General features: G+C 40.3%; 1 protein-coding gene across 2 annotated transcripts in view; it reads right to left on the bottom strand.

The window, feature by feature from the left end:
- SUPT3H (SPT3 homolog, SAGA and STAGA complex component) overlaps positions 1-18,192 on the bottom strand; it is a 712,703-nt gene that overhangs the window by 143,568 nt on the left and 550,943 nt on the right. For both annotated transcript variants that reach the window (XM_077488954.1, XM_077488955.1), the window contains exons 8-10: positions 15,681-15,793; positions 13,589-13,696; positions 11,527-11,706 (exon numbers count right to left, since the gene is read on the bottom strand). In XM_077488954.1, coding sequence (XP_077345080.1) covers positions 11,527-11,706; positions 13,589-13,696; positions 15,681-15,793 — 401 coding nt within the window. The remainder of the gene's footprint in view (positions 1-11,526; positions 11,707-13,588; positions 13,697-15,680; positions 15,794-18,192) is intronic.

Genomic DNA, 18,192 nt, shown 5'->3' with positions numbered 1-18,192 from the left:
CCCTTGGGGACCCCCAGGTTTTGTCCCCATTGGAAGATTTACCCCGCTATTACTTTTCTGTTGACAACCCAAAATTTGGTATTTAATTTTACTTTCAATGAGAATGGTAAACAGGACAAATAGAGAGGGTGAATCTCTCTAATGGGGGTACAGACAGCAGTAAAAACTGACAGGTGTTCTAATCTCCACTATGTCAAAAACTAAAACAAGTTGTGCCTTTAGTTGTACTTTACATGTGTACTATCCTTGCACAGTGTGTATAAGTGGGGTCGGTAATAGTCTCTGCCATGGGTGCAGATAACGACATAGTTAATCTGATTGAAAAAGACACAAGTCTATCTAATTCAACTAATAACAATGAATACACATAATTGGGAGAGCATTGTCATCCCAACTCCACAAAGTGCCTGAACAAGGACATCCATGGAAGGACCATCAGTCATTATTTTACTAGACAAGTGTACTTTGTACAGTTGTCCTTTATTAAATTCATCCACCCTGTGAGTGCATACCACTAGAAAAAATACTTTCAGTCTTGATCCAGCCATCTTTACTGTACAAACCCGCTTGTAGCGCCATATCCGCTCTTCTAAAAATGCTTGCTTCATACTGCACATGCGCAATGGAACCTCATCCTTTATATGGGAAATCTGTACTCGGAGCTACTGCCCATGAGTACAGCTTCCCGATATGAATGGGCGAAGTGCGCATGTGTAGTAGGAAGAGTACAGGAGAAAGGATGTTCAGCTCTAAACAGGGTTGCACAGTGAATATCACTGGATTGGGGCTAAAGGCATTATTTGTCTTAAAGAGGAACTGCAGTCTGCTCACACAATAAAAACATCTTTGCTATTCTGAAGCTTCCCTCCAACCACTTTGCATATTATTTTATATATACTGGGATTCTGTACTTGCCAAATATGCTGCAGAAATCTCCCTCCACTGAGTCCGGCTACAATCATTTTAACTGTGTGGGCAGCTGAAGCTGCTGCCTGTTCACTTCCTGGATTTTACACAGACACACAGAGGCATACCTCCAGCTCTGCAGCTCTCATTGGCCTTCTTATGACTCATACCCCCTCCCTTCCTGGCAAACTCTCGAGAGCTGTGCATGATGTCATAAGCCTAGGCTAATGACCAGGCAGTTCTGCTTTAAGTATAGTTAGGAGAGAGGAGAAATGTATTATAGACATTTGTATGAAGGTAGCGCAGTTCCTTTAATAAAAGCAGCACATTTTCAAGGATTAAAAACAAAAATTTTTCAGGCTGGTTTCCCTCCAACCAGCAATGAGTATTGAGGATCGCAAATTAGAGATCGCTGCAGAGGATTGCTCCCGTGATGGGAAAGGCGCTTCAAGCTGGTTTATCATTTGACTGCCAATGAAAGTTGGTGAGTTACTTTAGCACATATACAGTGGTGGATAATAAACAGAGATGTAATGAAAATGTGGAAAAGAAAAATAAGAACGGATTGAGGATTTAAGTTGAGAATATACATCTGATGCTATTGTGGAACGCAATCACTGTGGACACTAATTTGGGACTTTGGTTATATTTGAAATTTTTTTGTAAGTAGCACTGAACACTTTTTAGTTTTAATTGTATTTCTTTTTTGGGCACGGGAATTATTTTTCAATGATTTTTTTTAATGAAACTGATTTATTTTATGATTAGATGATCGATAAGGAGTTTTTTTTTTTTTTTTTAAATAACAGTAGATACTTTATTTGCACCTGAAGTAGAGGGCTATGATTTTGGGAGTGGATTTGAGATTAGAATTGGTAACACATTAAGGCTGGCCATACATTATACAATTTCCCTCTACAATTTTTCTTTTAGATATATCAAAACCAAACCTAAACACTTTCAATTTTATGCGATCAGGCAGGCCATTGTACTGCATAGATTAAGGTAAATCTAAAGGAAATGTAATGAGAAAATTGTATAATATATGGCCAGCTTTAAAGTGATACATTTTCAATACACTGAAAGCACAGACTACAGCACATTTAAATATACAAAAGTAACACTTTATTTTCATCACAAATTACAACAAAACAAAAAACGCATTGCAATAAGCTTTGTCACTTTACCAATAAAAATTTGGAATTACACCAACATGTTAAAGATTGAATAAAATGTCATAGCCCCAATGGATAGCGTATACATGCCCTACCATTTTTTAAGGGCCCTTTCACACTGCTTTGTAGTAAAAAGAGATTTTGATTTTATTCAGATGTGTTTCCTGTACATTTCTGGTGCCGTTTTGGATTGCCTGCAATTGTGAAAAATGGACGTGACTCACAAACGCACCAAAATGCAAAACGCAGTGCATTTTTACTGCAATTTCTACATCGCCCCTGTAATGCAGTGGTGTAAAGGGTCCCATTGGACTTAAAGGGAAACGTTTTTCTTGTAAGATAAAAACTCAGGAAAAACATATCAGTGTTAAAAGGCGCTATGTCTCCAAGTGTCTTTCTTGATGTGCATTTTATTTAAATTTTAAGCTGATTCTATCGGGTTGTGACCATTATTATGCCTAATGTACCTGATTTTTTCATAGAAACTATTTGTTTATTTTGTCTTCGATACGGACGCTCCATTTCGATACCTAGATTAATGTCTGTTCCACCCTGTGTGGTGGCTTGTTTCTATGTTCTAAGGTGCAAAAAAGCAAATTTATAAAAAAAAAAAAAGAATGAATACAGCTGTACTAAATATATAGGATGTGGCATGGGTAGAGGTCTTCTTTTTTTAAAGATTGAATGAGATTTTAGTGATCTGGTATAGATCTTCATTGGACAGATCGCTGAATTAACCCCATCTATAATATAAAAAGAATTCCTTTTTGTTTATGCAAACATCTGTTTAAAAAAATGTTTGCACAGTTTTTGTTTCACTAATTTCTAGTTGCCAACAACAGTCAGAATCTATGGAGAAGAGCAGTAAAAAAAGGAAAAAAAAAAAGCTTTTGAAAATGGTGATAAAATATGTACTCATAAGATGAAATACAAATTTATGAAAAATTAGCTGGTCAATAGCTGTACATCTATTTCAAATGGAAAAATAATTTTATACCAACATGATGTTTAATTTCATAAAAGGAAGATATGGGTGGATGTGAAAATTAAGCTATAAAAACAACAAATGTTAAATAATTCATTGCGAGCTGATGTTATCCTGTGCTAATTTGTGTTACCTCCTCATATACAAATTATGAATACACATGTACAGATTTTAATAAAACAGAGATGAAACAAAGTGGCTTATTACAACTGATGTATTTTTCTGTTGTGAATAGATGTGCAGATTCAGCACGCACAGCACTGCCTCGTGTAAGACTGCTCCTAACTGTAGTAAATCAATTTAATTTTGTGTCTCGTGGACCTGCAAGAATGTTGTCCCCGATGAAAAGTCCTGAAGACCAGGTTCTGCCAACAGAAATAATTAGGCAACACTAACTCTTGCAGACTCGGACAAATATAGTCACAATTAATCTCCTACAAACTGTATACACGACGACTCCAAAGAGATGTAAAAATAACACACCATTCATGTTTGCCCTGCAATTTGCATAAACCACGACGTAAAAAGAAAAATGTTCAGCTTGATGTTTTTTTTTTTCTCAGACGGCAGAACGGGTCAGACCACCAGTACCATCCCTCGTCGGTCGGCTGTAAAATGTCCTTTGATGACTGTTCCATGGGCTCCTGTATAATTTAAAAAGACTAATTTGCAAACAGATTTTTCCTCTATTAAAATGCCATTTTCCTTAATTTTCTTTTTTTTGTCATGGAATTACCGGGGTTTTTTTGGCCTTCTTGGAAAAAGCAATGTGATCCGTTTTAAAGAGGCTCATTATTGCAATATGAATGAAAAGATGTCGTAGAAATGTCAGGCCATGCCAGGCAGTGGCGGCGGGGTAATTGAGTTGAAGGTTATGGTAGCTGAGCGCACGGATGTGCCACTGTGCAAACAAATTGTTCACACACGCCGTACATATCATTAGCTTGTTATATTTCCAGTAACTAACATTTTCAATCTGGACAAATAAATCTAGTTTCCCCATCATCATTATTCACAGAGGATTAGAAGGGCAAAATAAACCAACTGCTTTTTTAAACTGAGGAAAGTTATGGCCTTGACCAAAGAGAACAGACTTAAAAGGACCCAAATATGCAAATAAATTATACTACATATATACTCAGAAAAAAGCGTACTTTGGGATATCTGCATTTTATTTTTAATAAACTTTTATCCTTATTGTATTTATCATATAGAGCTAAAGCTTCAGTGGCCATCTTCACTACTAGAAACACAACTTACTTTAGGTCTGCTGTAAAACCACCACTAAACCAGATTAGATCTTCTACCCGCACTGGAAATCCACAGGCAAAAATAAGCCTGTGGTACAAGATTCTGACTTGCAATAGATTTGGCCTTCCACAGATATGGAATATGTGGCAAAATTAACTTATCAATTACTGTGCGATTTATCACTGGTGTGCAACTGATCACCTTTTTAGTTTTGCATGTTATACTCCTTATTTCCCCTAATGTATCGGTGAAACATATCGGGATCAGGATTTGGATTATAGTTAGATAGCACTTTCTTGCCCTAATTTAGGAACATGGATGGAAAGGAGAAAAATATATGCGAGAAACATAAATCAGAAACGGTCCTCCAATAGCCAACTACCCTTTCCTGTCCCTATAGCCTTCTATGTCTGAAGGCAAGATGCATCATAGTATAAGTTGTCAACCATGTTATACATAGCTTTAACAAAGACATCAAGAATTAAAGTGTATATTTAGCCACTTTTTTTTTTTCAGTTTAGGATAATGTGGGGAAGGATAGAGCTCATTAGGTTTTACGACTGTAAAAGGCTCCATTAATGACATTCACTTCCTATACTGCCTTTCTGGTAAAAAGATTGTCCCCCGGGACAAAACGTGAAGAAAAATCTCTCTGACAGCAACACAGAAGGAAAACTGGATTTTGACAATTTTCTTGTTCAAATTTCCTTTAGATTTACCAAAACCATATTATATAAGGTCAAACCTAAATCCTTTCAATTTGTAGGCAATCAGGCAGGCCTTTGCTCTCCATAGTTGAAGATAAATCTAAAGGAAATTGAATAAGAAAACTGTATAGTGTATGGCCAGCCCCACATTCTAAAATCCCTTTCTTAGAGTACATCACATGACACAGGAGAGTTAATTCTTAGAATATTGGGTTATGCTCCGCCTGTAGGTGACTGGACGCTGGCAAATACAAACTTTGACAGCATAACCCCTCACAATCTAAGAATTGCCTCTATTTTGTCATCACGCAATATCAGAGTGAAACCAAAGGAGGGGGGACCTGTGTCCTGTAATGCACTCCAAGAAGGGTATTCAGCAGCTAAGTAAAAAAGTTTAACGACTATACCATGTGGAATTCACCCTCAAGCAGAAGTGAGTGCATTTCAGGGAACTCACCCTTTGAACCTTGGATTGAAGGGTCTGAAGCTTTTCCTGGGCAAGGAAAATGAATTTTAGGGTTGTGTCCAGGATGAGACCCAGATATTCAGTTGGTGTGATGGCTTCATGGTTAACTTCGAGACTGAGGGCCAGCCGACGTCCTGCAGGACTTATACGGTCTGCTGCACATTAGCCCCGAGGCCTTCTTTTCCAGAATGCTCCTGCAGGAGTAGATCATCTAGATACTGCAAAATGGGGACACCCCTGGCTTTCCAAAGTGCCGAAACTGGGGCCAGAACACCTGTGATGCTGTGGCTAGGCAAAAGAGCAGAGTCACAAACTGAAAATGTTGTTCACCCACTGAAGTGCAAAGGTAGGTCTTATATAGGGAAAGTAGATACTTACCTTAAAGATTATTTTAAGGAACTTTTGAACATGTAAGAACTGGTTCAAGTGCTTCAGGTCCAGAATGGGGTCCACTTTCCCATCTGGCTTGGCCACCATGAACAGCCTATGCTGGAAGAGCTCAGCAATCTATGAAGTGTGACAACTTAATTCCCAAAATGCCCGTGGTGTAGCACTATGGAGAAGAGTCACAAAGCCATTTGCACTCTAGCGTGTTCTGACATCTTCTAACTTGCACTCGCCTGGGTTGCAGGCCAGTTGACTTAGTCTTCGGAGTAGTAGAAGAAATAACATGTGTGTGTGTTGCGCTGTTGGTGGAAAACGAGTGGCAGGAATCTGGAGCAGCAGAATAATATCAAGTTTGGTGTAAAAGCTGGCCAAAGCACAAGTGAAACTTTAGTACTGTTACAATAGACTTATGGTGAATATTCCATTAATAATTCAAGTGTTTTTGAATGCCATAGGAGGTTAACGATGGGTGGGAAGTTGTCCACGATGATACAAGACGAGAACAGCCAAAAACACAGACGACAGATGCAAATGTGGAGAGATTGTGAACCCTTGGTATGCTCAGATCAAAGATTGAGTTTGCAAATGATGGGAGAAAAATTGAACAGGAACACAGTAAGGTGGATTCTGGAATGAGAAAGGTTTCCACAAAGATGGTGCCTCGAATTTTGACAGAAGATCAGAAAGCAAGTTGTCTTCAAATTTCATCAGATTTTTTGAAGAATGCAGAAGTGTGTGATAGCGATTGGCTCCATGCTCCATGGCTGATGTGTGGAAAGCAAATGTTTTGTTTTCTTGGATCTGAATAAGTCTGGGTCCTGAAGCCTTTTAGGTGGAATAAGTCTGGGTCCTGAAGCCTTTTAGGTGAAATAAATCCTCCATTCTTAGGTCTGCACCTTACTTTGCAGCGAAACCTCATTGTAAAGCCTCATACACATGCTTAGATTTTCAGACGATGGAACGTCCATTTTTTTGTGGCAAGCTAGTTTCACTTCAAAAGTTTAATCACAATACCAAAATTTTCATAGGACAGAATACAACGTCAGAAGTAACGTAATGTGTTGAATAGTTTTGTATGTATATTTTTGTTTCTGAGCATGCGTAGTCTTGCTCAAATGATTTTTTTGTAGGAAAACCGTACTAATGAAACGTAAATTGGACGTCGAGCTCACATCCGACAAAAATGTTATAGTCATCCAGCTTTTGTCTGATGAAAAAGTGAAATTGGCTGTCGAAAAGTACCATACTACTGATCCAAAAATTGTCAAACTGAAATTCCATTCGATTTTCATATGGTGTGTACGGCCCTTTAGTCTCAACTGTACACAGGCCTTTACATATATGAGCTAACTAATGCTCAGCTTGCACCCCATGGCTGAAAGTTTTTTTTTTACAAGTGTGGTAAACATAGAGGGTACGAACAAGGTTACGAAGGTTAATGGGAGGAAGAGGACTTCACAGCACAAGTGACGGAGAGAAGGTATGAATGCAAAAACTTCATGGCATGTAATACTGAGGAGATTGTTTATATGTCAGAGTGCTCGTGTCAGAAACAACATATTGGGTAAATATCTAGGCAGCTACATGTGCGAATGAGGGAACACATTAATAACATTAAAAAAGGACTAAAAAACCCATTCTGTTTCCTAACACTTCAGGGACCCTACTGGTCTGAAATTCTGGGCGGTGGAAATAGTTAATAAACACTGGAGAGGGAGACACCCTCTACATTTACCACTTATAAAAACCTTTCAGCCATGGGGTGTAAGTTGATCCATTTTGTGAAATACCATTAGCAGATTGAGCAATCTAGTGGGTTTTTTTTTTGATCATGGACACAGAGATGATCAGTAGATGATGGTGTGTTAATTCTGCCCGAGTGATAGCTCTTTGTTTCCGGGTTTTTGATCTCGAAGGAACTGTGGGGTAATTTCCTGTTTGGGGAGGAGGACACCCCCCCCCCCCCGATCGCATCACTTCCGGTGTCTAAAAGGGGAAGGTTATGGACCGTAACATGTACAAGATTTGAAGCCGTTCAGTGGGTATGAGAACACTGACTGTACTAATCACTATGATCCATGTTTATTCATGCTGAGTTACATAGCACTGTGGGTGCCATGGTAGCCATGGTGAGGAATACTGAGGAGGAATGAGCAAGAGGAATAGGTGATGCCATGTATGGGATAGGTGATGCCATGTATGCCCAAGGTGTAGCAACAAGCGTGTTATTACCTTAAACTGAGGAAGGAAGAGATAAATTACATCATGGTGGTGGAGAAAATACAGCTTTATTGATCATTGAATGACCATTATATGGTTTTGAATTAAAGACGGTCACATTATTTGATGGGATTGCGCTGCTATGTGGAGAATGTTATATAACCTGTATGTATAGCACAGGGTGAGAGAGAGAGGTGTTTTAGGACAAGCAATTCTATTTTCATTATGTCCAATTCCTTTTATTTGCTCTTTGAACTACTAATACTCATCAGTTTGTTGAAGTTGGGCTACAATAAAGCAATGCAAAAAGAAACAAAGAGGTTGAGAAGCACAGTAACCAATCCGGTTATAGTTCACTCAGATCAATAATCAAGAAGATTGATTAGTCTTGGGTATTGCTTATTGCTATTACTTTCTTAGATATGCCCCTCCCACCCATTACTGTTAAAATGAGTCTCCATTGTCAGCTTTGGACTCTCATAGCATTTTACAGTAAATCTCTGCCCTCAAAGGCAATCTGTAATCTATTTTGTGCCACATTCAATATGCCACATGGGTGTGGGTGTTTACTTTAGTAATATAATGGATGGGTAAATATAGTGACTTGACCTGACCATGCTGTGGTCAGATAATGGAGCTTGCGTCAATATAGCAAAGATAGGAATATTTAACTATGTCAGGACATGTGCTTGCAATCATCTTTCTTCTGTTTATTTCCATTACAAAAATTCTGACCACAAAAGCTGCCTGTAACGCTCACGGATGCCAGTAAGGAGCAACCATCCTTTCCACAAGAGGAAGTGTAGGCTTTGTCAGAACATCTGCTTTACCATTACCAGGATTAATCGTTGCATTGAGATAATGACCAGAAGACATCTAGGCCAAGAGAGACTACAGCCGGAAGACCATTATGGCTACTGCAAGTCATTTATTGTGTTCTTCAGGCCTCTGGTCAGAAGTTCACCCATCACAAACTTGTAAATATCAAAGTAACAGTAGTTATTGCATTTCCAAGGCCTGACTGCACTCTGCCTGCCTTGCCCACAATCTCCCGATTCTGGCAACTTTTAGATCATTCCCTGCCATCCCATAATCCAGGTAAGTCATCTTAGTGGCCAAGAGGGAGACAATGGGCCAGTGAGGGGAGTGCCCACAGCTCCCAGAAGGTGAGCTCTCACACTACACAAGGAAGAATTTGAGAGGAACTAAAAGGTATAAGTAGGTCTTGCAGCTCTTCCAGTCTGTGTCAATATTCATGGCTGGGGCCAGCATAGGACAACTTACGCAAAGCCCCGGAGGCTGCAGCACCTTGCCCTGAGTGGACGTGGAGGAGCCCATCCCCAGTATACATTCACCTTGTGGCTGGGATGTTGATTGGGGGATGGTGAGCAGGCAGTTCACCACTGTGTGACGATCCAGCCTGTGGAGACAGAATGGAGAGGGCTGAGCTGTGTATGGGGGCTGGCCTGGTATAGCTCAAGTTCCAGAATTCTGCAGCTAGATCCAGGATCCTCCTCTGTGTCTTCCAGCACCCGCCAATGAAAATCCGGCCCTTAGGGGAGGAAGAGCAGCTCAGGAGTGTAATCAGGCAAGGAGGAAGGGGATTGTGGTGATGCTAAATACCATGTCTTGGGGGAGGGGGGCTTGGTGGCAGAATGGCACATTCACCGACCTCCAATGCAGGGGGGGGGGAGTTGGTTGACACCAAAGTTGGGGGTTATTAATGCAGCCACTGACACCATAGTTGAGGGTTATTACTACAGCCACTGACACCATAGATGGAGGTTATTATCGCAGCCAATGACACCATAGTTGGGGGTTATTATTGTGGCCACTGACACTGATACTCTGAGTTATTAGTGTGGCCATGGCAACCAGTGCTGGGGGTTATTATTGCAGCCACTGAGCCACTATAGCTTACTGGAGTGGAAAGTGTATTCCATATTGTGGTCGCATTGTCGAGGGGAGAGTGGTGGCGGGAGGACAGTTGGGGGGTACCAAAATGCACCTTTGCATATGTAGACAAAAATCCTTGCACCGTTCCTGCCAATGATTCTTTGATATTTATGAATTTACAAAAGTTTCACTTTAAATGTATCTATATTAGAGGTTATGAGAGTTTACTTACAAATACTGTATAAGGATTGTAAATGTCCTCACTACACCTCTCTCTGTCATATCTGCATCTTCACTGTTTAAATATTTTTTGCATCGTGTTACACTCCTTGTAGGCTTATACATGTACTGTAAAGTGTAACTAAAGGCAAAACTTTAAAAAAAAAATATTTTGGAAAGAGTGGAGAGGGATTAGAACACCTGTCAGCTTTTATTGCTGTCTGTACCCCATTAGAGAGATTCACCCTCTCTATTTGTCCTGTTTACAATTTTCAAACAAAATCCCAAATTTTGAGTTTTTCCCAGAAAAGTAAGGGAACATCTTCCAATAAAAACACTAGTTCTGGTGACCCTGGTGTCACCCCAGGATTCTCTCACTTTGGAGGGATTCCCTCTCACTTCCTGTTTTGGCTATGGAATGGGAAGTGAAGGGAAATCTCCCCACTGGCACACAGATAGCCTTTAGTTGCACTTTAATTGCAGGCTCTGGCCATAAAATATTGCACTGTATCACATCACAGCAGAGCTATATTTGGAGACCATGCTGCCTTGGTTATTGCACTTTTTTGACATTCACGTTTAAAACAAAACTTAAAGAGGAAGTAATGTTCCACACATTAATTTTACATATAGGTAAGCCTATAATAGGGCTCACCTATAGGTAGTGTGAATATCTCCTAAACGGCCATGAACCCGGAAGCAAGACAGATGAAGGTGGGAGCCCGCTGCAGCTCTGAGATCTCGGTGCGGGAGGGCTTAGTTTTAAGGTAAGTTTAACATAATGTGCTAGTAAGTGATGCATACTAGCACATTATGCCTTTACCCTGCAGGATGTAAAAATAAAATAAAGTCCAGTGGTTTACAACCGCTTTAAATGAGTTCCTGAAGGCCGCATTCAAATCACTTGTACTGTATAGGCAAAGCTACGACTGAGCTGTACATTTCAAAATTCGGGAAGACTGACAGCAAGCAGATGAGCTACAGAGGGTCCTTTGGCTTTTCTCATCAACCTCCACAGTCCTGCTGATCTAATGCTAATTTTACCATAATTCCCAAATAAAGGAAACAGAACCAAACACAGACTTTTAATATGTTTTCACCAAGTCTCTTCACAGCAATATGTGAAAAGCGTTTTATGATTTTCATGAGTTACCCATTGTATATTATTTATTATATATTATGTTATTTTGAAAAAAAAGGTTTATATTTGATTAAAAGAAAAACTTGGAAATATTCACCCTTGGAAATGTCATTCTTAAAATCAACACATTTCGGCTTACAAATGAAATGGAGATATGCATATATAATATCTACCTTCTTTCTTTTCCTTTGCTTGGCCTTGGCAGATTCTGGGGTTTGTGCGCCATTACCCAAGGGACCAGGCTGGTTTTTGCCCATATGTGGTGTTCCAGATGATGGTGGAGTTGGCGTGGCAGGAGGTGTGTTCTCGGGAGTCTCTGGATTACTTTTCATTGGTTGTGGCTGGAAAAGAGGCTTTCAGAACAGGCAACGTTAGTATACCACATCTGCATTTAAAAAGGACTATGCTATGCATAAACATCTTGAGATCAGCTGCAACACAAATAAAAATATATTCTTCCCCCAGTACTTCCCACCACACACAAATATATACTTGATCTACGACCTATATCCAATTAAAAATGAAGCCGTTGTTGGCAGCAGATTGTGAGAAACATCATCTGCACTGAAGATGACATCTTTCTGTATTCAGTTGGTGGTTGTCTTTCATAATGAAGCCACCACAGGTATACTTTATAAAAATGGGACAACAAAAGCTTCCACTCTACCCACAGACTTTATCTGATGCTTTCCTTCATTATTTGCTAGTATCGGAAAAATGAGAAGGTCCTAGCTGTTTTGCAAAAGATTTCCACTTTTCTTCCACAAATGTTCTGAGACTTTCCCAATTTACTGTAACTTCTAAATCCAGAGCACTGGTCGGCAACCTGTTAGACTGTACAGGCCCCAAATGCAGCTCCCCTACATGATATCATTCAAATTTAACCTGACCGGTTATAGGAACAGAAAGGAACCCTGGAATAAGTTTAAAGTAGGGCTGATGTCCATTTACATGTTGATAGATATACAGTATATTTGGAGGATTCCATTGGTGAGATATCAATTCAAAGCTCTGACCAAAAGCTACAGCCTTTAAAAGGGTAAATTACATTGTGTTCCTTGATGGACTCATAACAAAGAACAAATAATGGAAGAGTCCATCTCTGACAGTTATTACCTTGTTGGAGGTAGTTGCAGAAAAACAAATATTTAATGAATCAGTGAGCAAAAGTATCTGTAAAGCAGAACTTCACCCAAAAGCAGAATTTCCACTTGTGTGCAAAGCACATTTGGCACTTTTTTTTGGGGGGGGGGGGGGGGGGGAGCAGGAGCTGCTCCCACTTCCAGTCAGACGTCGCTCGCAGCCATCTAAGCGGAAGTTCAGACCCCCCTTCCTCCCCCACAGCCTTCTGGGACACATCACAGGTCAATGAAAACTTCGGGGCCATTCACAAAGTACAGCACAGTTCACGCATGCACAGTAGGAAACGGTCTGTGAACTGGAAGGTTTCACTGCCGGTTTCCCTTAGTCAAGATACAGGAGCCTGGACCCGAATGACGAATCAGCTTGGTGGGGACATCACTGGATCCCTGGACAGGTAAGTGCCCCTATATTAAAGGTCAGAAGCTACAGTACTTGTAACTGCTGACTTAAAAAAAAATTGTTGGGGGGGGGGGGGGGCTGGTAGAGACTGGAGCTTCTCTTTAAGGGCTCACACATCACAAATTCAGCATTCCAGATGCATTTTTGCATAAGCACACACTTTAAATGCATTTTTTAAAGATTTCCAATGCAGTGCAGCGTGTTTTCTTGACACCTGAGACATCACTATGTTTATTAGGACGTTGTGCATTCTGGTGCAGTCCAGTGTGTTTATGACCATTTTGATGTGTTCCAGGGGAAAAAAAAATGGAGCAGGTTGTACTTTTTTGGAAAGTACTGGAACGGACTGCACTGGTGTGAACTAGAACCTTTGGAATGCATTGTAAACTTTGTGCATGCAGTTTAAAAACAATGGAAAGCATCTGGTGTGAACCAGCCCTGAAGCCTGAAAGTAAGTGAAAGGGGGGTAGTTTTTGAAAGACAACCTGACACTTTTCCCTAAATGATTAGCTAAGTAACTAGGTATTGGGACTTCCCACAACAGATGTATTTATTCCAATAATTTGTGATATACTATAAGCTGTTAATATTACTAAATTACCATTCTCATAAACATAAGCTAGACCTTTTTATATGAAATCACAAGCGGTTGAAAACATGGTATAAGAAAAAAAGAGGTTAATTATTGCCTACCTCTGTAGGATTACGGTTCTGCAGGTAGGCAGCAGACATGGCATGAGAGAATGGATCACAGGCCTTCGGAGACATATCCTGCTTCACAAGCAGAGCCAGGTCCACCAACTATAATGATGTAATGATTTCTAGCATTAGATTAACAATAAAATATTCTGGGTTAATACACCTGATATTTCCTCCTAGTTTACAATTTTTCATGTTAGTGCAAATCTGTCTGCAAATGAGTCTCACTAGCTTATAGGAACTCACTCTCAACTTTAGACCAGGTTAACACTGAGTTACGGCAATGAAGCCGTGCAATTTCATATGAACTCATATGATTTCACTCCTGCATGTCAGTCCCGATTTCGGCCACGATTTCAGAGACATCTGTGCAGTTTTCTGATGTTAATGTAAAGCACAGCCCGAAATCGCAAACAGTAGTACAGAAACTACTTTGAAAAAAAAAAAAAATCTCAATAATTGTATATTGATTGGCTTATGCAAAAGTTGATCTGCAATTTTTATCAGGACTGCAACATTGTGGCGGACAGTTCGGACACTTTTGACACTATTTTGGGACCATTAGCATTTATACAGCGATCATAGCTAAAAAAAAATAGCCCCCGATTACTGTATAAATGTTACTGGCAGGGAAGGGGGTTAAACACTAGGGGGTGCTCAAGGGGTTAAGTGTGTTCCCTCAGTGTGTTCTAACTGTAGGAGGGATAGGCTACCACTGATATGACAGAGGTCACTGCTCCTGATCACTGGGAGCAGTAAATCCCTGTCACGTCACTAGGCAGAACAGGGAAATGCTTTGTTTACATAGGTATTTGCCTGTTCTACCTCTCCTCGTCAAGATTGCAGGCCACCGGTGGACATCGAGTCCGCGGGACCCATGGGTACGCCGGCTGTCCTGCTTTAGCGGACTGACAGGTACGTCAGTTTGTGCAGGTGTGCCATTCTACCAACATGTATCGGCGTAAGCTGGTCATCAAGCAGTTAAAACCCACACTACCTCAAAAAATGAAAGGATCAGTTAAGATATGAATTACCTTCTAGAGGACTTATTGAGCAGAATCATTGTGTTCCAATACTTCTGTAAGTCATAAATGCCAGGCATGGAGGGTCCTGCATGTATGGGCCTCTGACATGTTATGTTGACCCCAAATGTTCCTAAGGAGCATGGCTCTCTCTACTGGTATAGATTGTGCAGGGCAGAAAATCAGTCTACCAAGTGTATGTTCCCAATGAAGATCACAACACAAATTTTGTCAGCCATCTTCTACAGATATCACTCATATGTAGTGTTTGATGGTGGGGAAGATTCAATTTTAGACGTCTGAGGCCACCCAGAAGACTCATGCCAAGTGACCTTAGCTTTACATCATCCCCGACACTTTTTCAATTTCTTTTTTTAATTTCTGTCAGTAGTTTTACTTAACTGGACTATCTACGCATAGTATATGCAATATCTACATTTTAAATAGCAAAAACTAATCACTAAATACTTTTTTAGTTGTTTTAAGCCTGGAACACACTAGTTTTTTATTTTTTGTTCAACCCAGTGGGCTGAACGAAAACAAAAATTAATAGCTCGGGAGGGGCCGCTGTACTAACAATCCGATGTTAGTATAGCAATCTCCCCACCGAGCCAATGTGTTCTGATAGGGGGCGGGGATCAACATCCCCCCCTGCCAGAACACTCCGGTCAGAGCTCTCATTGGCTGAGAGTGTTGATCAGGAGCCAATCGGCATACCATTTTTTGGTCATGCCGGCTTCTGTTGGACCGGCTGCAATACACATGGGCCAAACAACATTTGGCCTACGTGTAATAGGCTTAAGCATTTTCTACCTCGTATAAAGTTCAAACATGCACAAAATTCTTAGAATTTAATTAAAGAATATGTAAATACTAATATTTGTATGTTATGTTAGTACAGTGCATGGCAAGCACTAAACTGACATTTAAACAGCACTGCTAAATATCTTTAAAAAAAAAAAAAAAGGTATTCTAGTGGTCACTGTCCTAGCCTTATTTATATGCAGCAATGGCTGTTGGCCTTTACACTGGGGTGCCTCTCATGCAGTGTAGGTACCACTTACCTGAGCTACAGTTTCATAGGCCAGGTAGGTAAGGATTTCCATGGCGCCAGCATTGGGTTTGATCTCCATGCTGCTGCAGTCCAGCCAGTCCCGAAATTTTGAGGCTTTTTTAGCTGTTGACAACATTAAAAGCAATAAAAAATATCATTAATGTACAGTAGTTAGCATAAATGAGTACACCCCTTTTGAAAAGTAATCAATATCTCAATAAACACAAAAACAATTTCCCAACTTTTGACAGAACTGAGTTGTATAGAACATTTGTTTAGCTCATTACAATAAAGTAAGGTTAATAATATAACTTAGATTACAAAATCTTCAGTTTTACTCAAATTAGTTGATGCAAAAATGAATACACCTCACAACAAAAACTACTACATTTAGTATTTTGTATGACCTCCATGATTTGTAAGGACAGCACCAAGTCTTCTAGGTATGGAATGAACAAGTTGGCGACATATTGCAACATCTATCTTTTTCCATTCTTGAAGAACAACCTCTTTTATAGCCTAGATGCTGGATGGAGAGTGATACTCAACTTGTCTCTTCAGAACTCCTCATAGGTGTTTGATTGGGTTCAGATCAGCAGACATACTTGGCTACTGAATCACTTTCACACTGGTTTCTCTTCAGAAATGCAACAGAGGCTTCCTTCGTGGACAACACCCATGCCATTCCTCTGCAGTGTACACCATATTGTGTCACAGGAAACAATCATTCCAGTTTGTTTTTCTACTTCTTTAGCTAACTGCAGTGAAAGTCAACACTTCTCATCCTCCTGTTGCGGTGTTAACTTCTGTGGATGGCCTGGACGCCTGGCCTGTGAGATGGTTGCAGTTCCATCTTTGTTACATTTTTGTACAATATTCTGACTGATAAGTATAGCTGTGCTGACCTTCTTGTAGCCTTCACCTTTCCTGTGTAAAGAAATTATTTCTTTCTCAGGCCTTGAGACATGTCTCTTCCATGTGGTGCCATTGCTGACACCATGAAATGGGAAGGGGTTTTCTTTGTTAAGAAACACCCTTTTATAATCAACTGTCTGCTGGACACCTGTTTAATGAATAATTAGACTCACCTGTAGTTAAATTGCTGTTAATTAGCATTTTGTTGTCTAAAATTTAGCTTTGCTCCTAAAACTTTCATTGGGGTGTAATTTGTTAGAAAAATACTTTGTGTGTGCAAATTAACAAATCTTGGTTGCAATCAATGCCCCACATTTGTGGGAGTATTTTCTAGTATAGTGTCCCATAGAAAAAGTTGATTCTGAAAGGAAAGTAAAGGTTTTCTGACAAATCTGTTGGGGGTGTACTCATTTATGCTGAGCACTGTACATGTAACAATGAAGGACAACTGAGGTGTGTCCGGTGCCAACTCTAAAATATCAGTGTTTAAGCACTTCCCCGCCCAGCCTATAGCAGAATGACGGCCGGGCAGTGGTTCAGTTATCCTGACTGGACATCATATGACGTCCGGCAGGATAAGCCGCAGGGGCACGTAGTGATCGGTGGTGTGGTGTGTCAATCTGCGAGAGGCTCTTTACCACATGATCAGCTGTGTCCAATCACGAGTAGAGGAGAGCTTCTGATCGGCTACTCTCCTGACAAGGGGGGTCTGAGCTGATTATCAGCACAGCCTCTCTGAGGATGCCCACCCTGGGCCACCAGGGATGCCCATTAAGTATGCCACCCAAGACCACAGGGATGCCAATCAGTGCCCATAAATGATACCTGTCAGTGCCTCCTCATCAGTGATGCCTGTCAGTGCTATCTATCAGCCTCCATCAGTGTCCAGTGCCCATCATTGCCGCCTATCAGTGCCCAGTGTCACCTATCAGTGGCCATCAGTGCCACCTATGAGTGCCCATCATTGCTGCATATTAGTGCCCATCATCAGTGCCCATCAGTGGAGAAGAAAACTTACTAATTTACAAAACTTTATAACAAAAACTAAGAAAAACTTTTTTCATATTTTTTTTATTTGTTTAGCAAAAAAAAAAAAAACCCAGTGGTGATCAAATACCACCAATGAAAGCTCAATTTGTGGGAACAAAATGATAAAAAACTTGTTTGGTTACAGTGTTGCATGACCGCGCAATTGTCATTTAAAAAACGGCAGCGCTGAAAGCTGAAAATTGGCCTGGGCAGGAAGGAAGGAAAGTGCCCAGTATTGAAGTGGTTAAATTATTCTCAGCCTATGTACAACCCAAAGGAATCAGGGAAGTGTCAGAAAGTGCAGCCTGTCAATTCTAACCAGTGCAGCTTGTTAATAATAACCAGTGACCGTACTAAGATCTCAGCCTATAATGCTGCCAAGCAATAGTGAGATCAGTAAGATTACAGCCTAACATGTTCTCAAGAAATAATGACATCATTAAGAATGTGCCCTATGAAGATCAATAAGAATGCAGAATATCATATTCCTGAGAACAGTGACATCAATGCCAATGTGACCCATTATGGTCCTAGAAAAGAGTGGCATCACAAAGCATGGATCCTAAAAGAATGCAGCC

The sequence above is a fragment of the Lithobates pipiens genome, unplaced genomic scaffold (genome assembly GCF_037356315.1).
Source record: "Lithobates pipiens isolate NorthernLeopardFrog02 unplaced genomic scaffold, aLitPip1_a1.2 Scaffold_18, whole genome shotgun sequence".
In the NCBI taxonomy this organism is placed as follows: domain Eukaryota; kingdom Metazoa; phylum Chordata; class Amphibia; order Anura; family Ranidae; genus Lithobates; species Lithobates pipiens.
The sequence above is the reverse complement of the archived record's forward strand: the minus strand, read 5'-3'. Positions and strand labels throughout refer to the sequence as shown.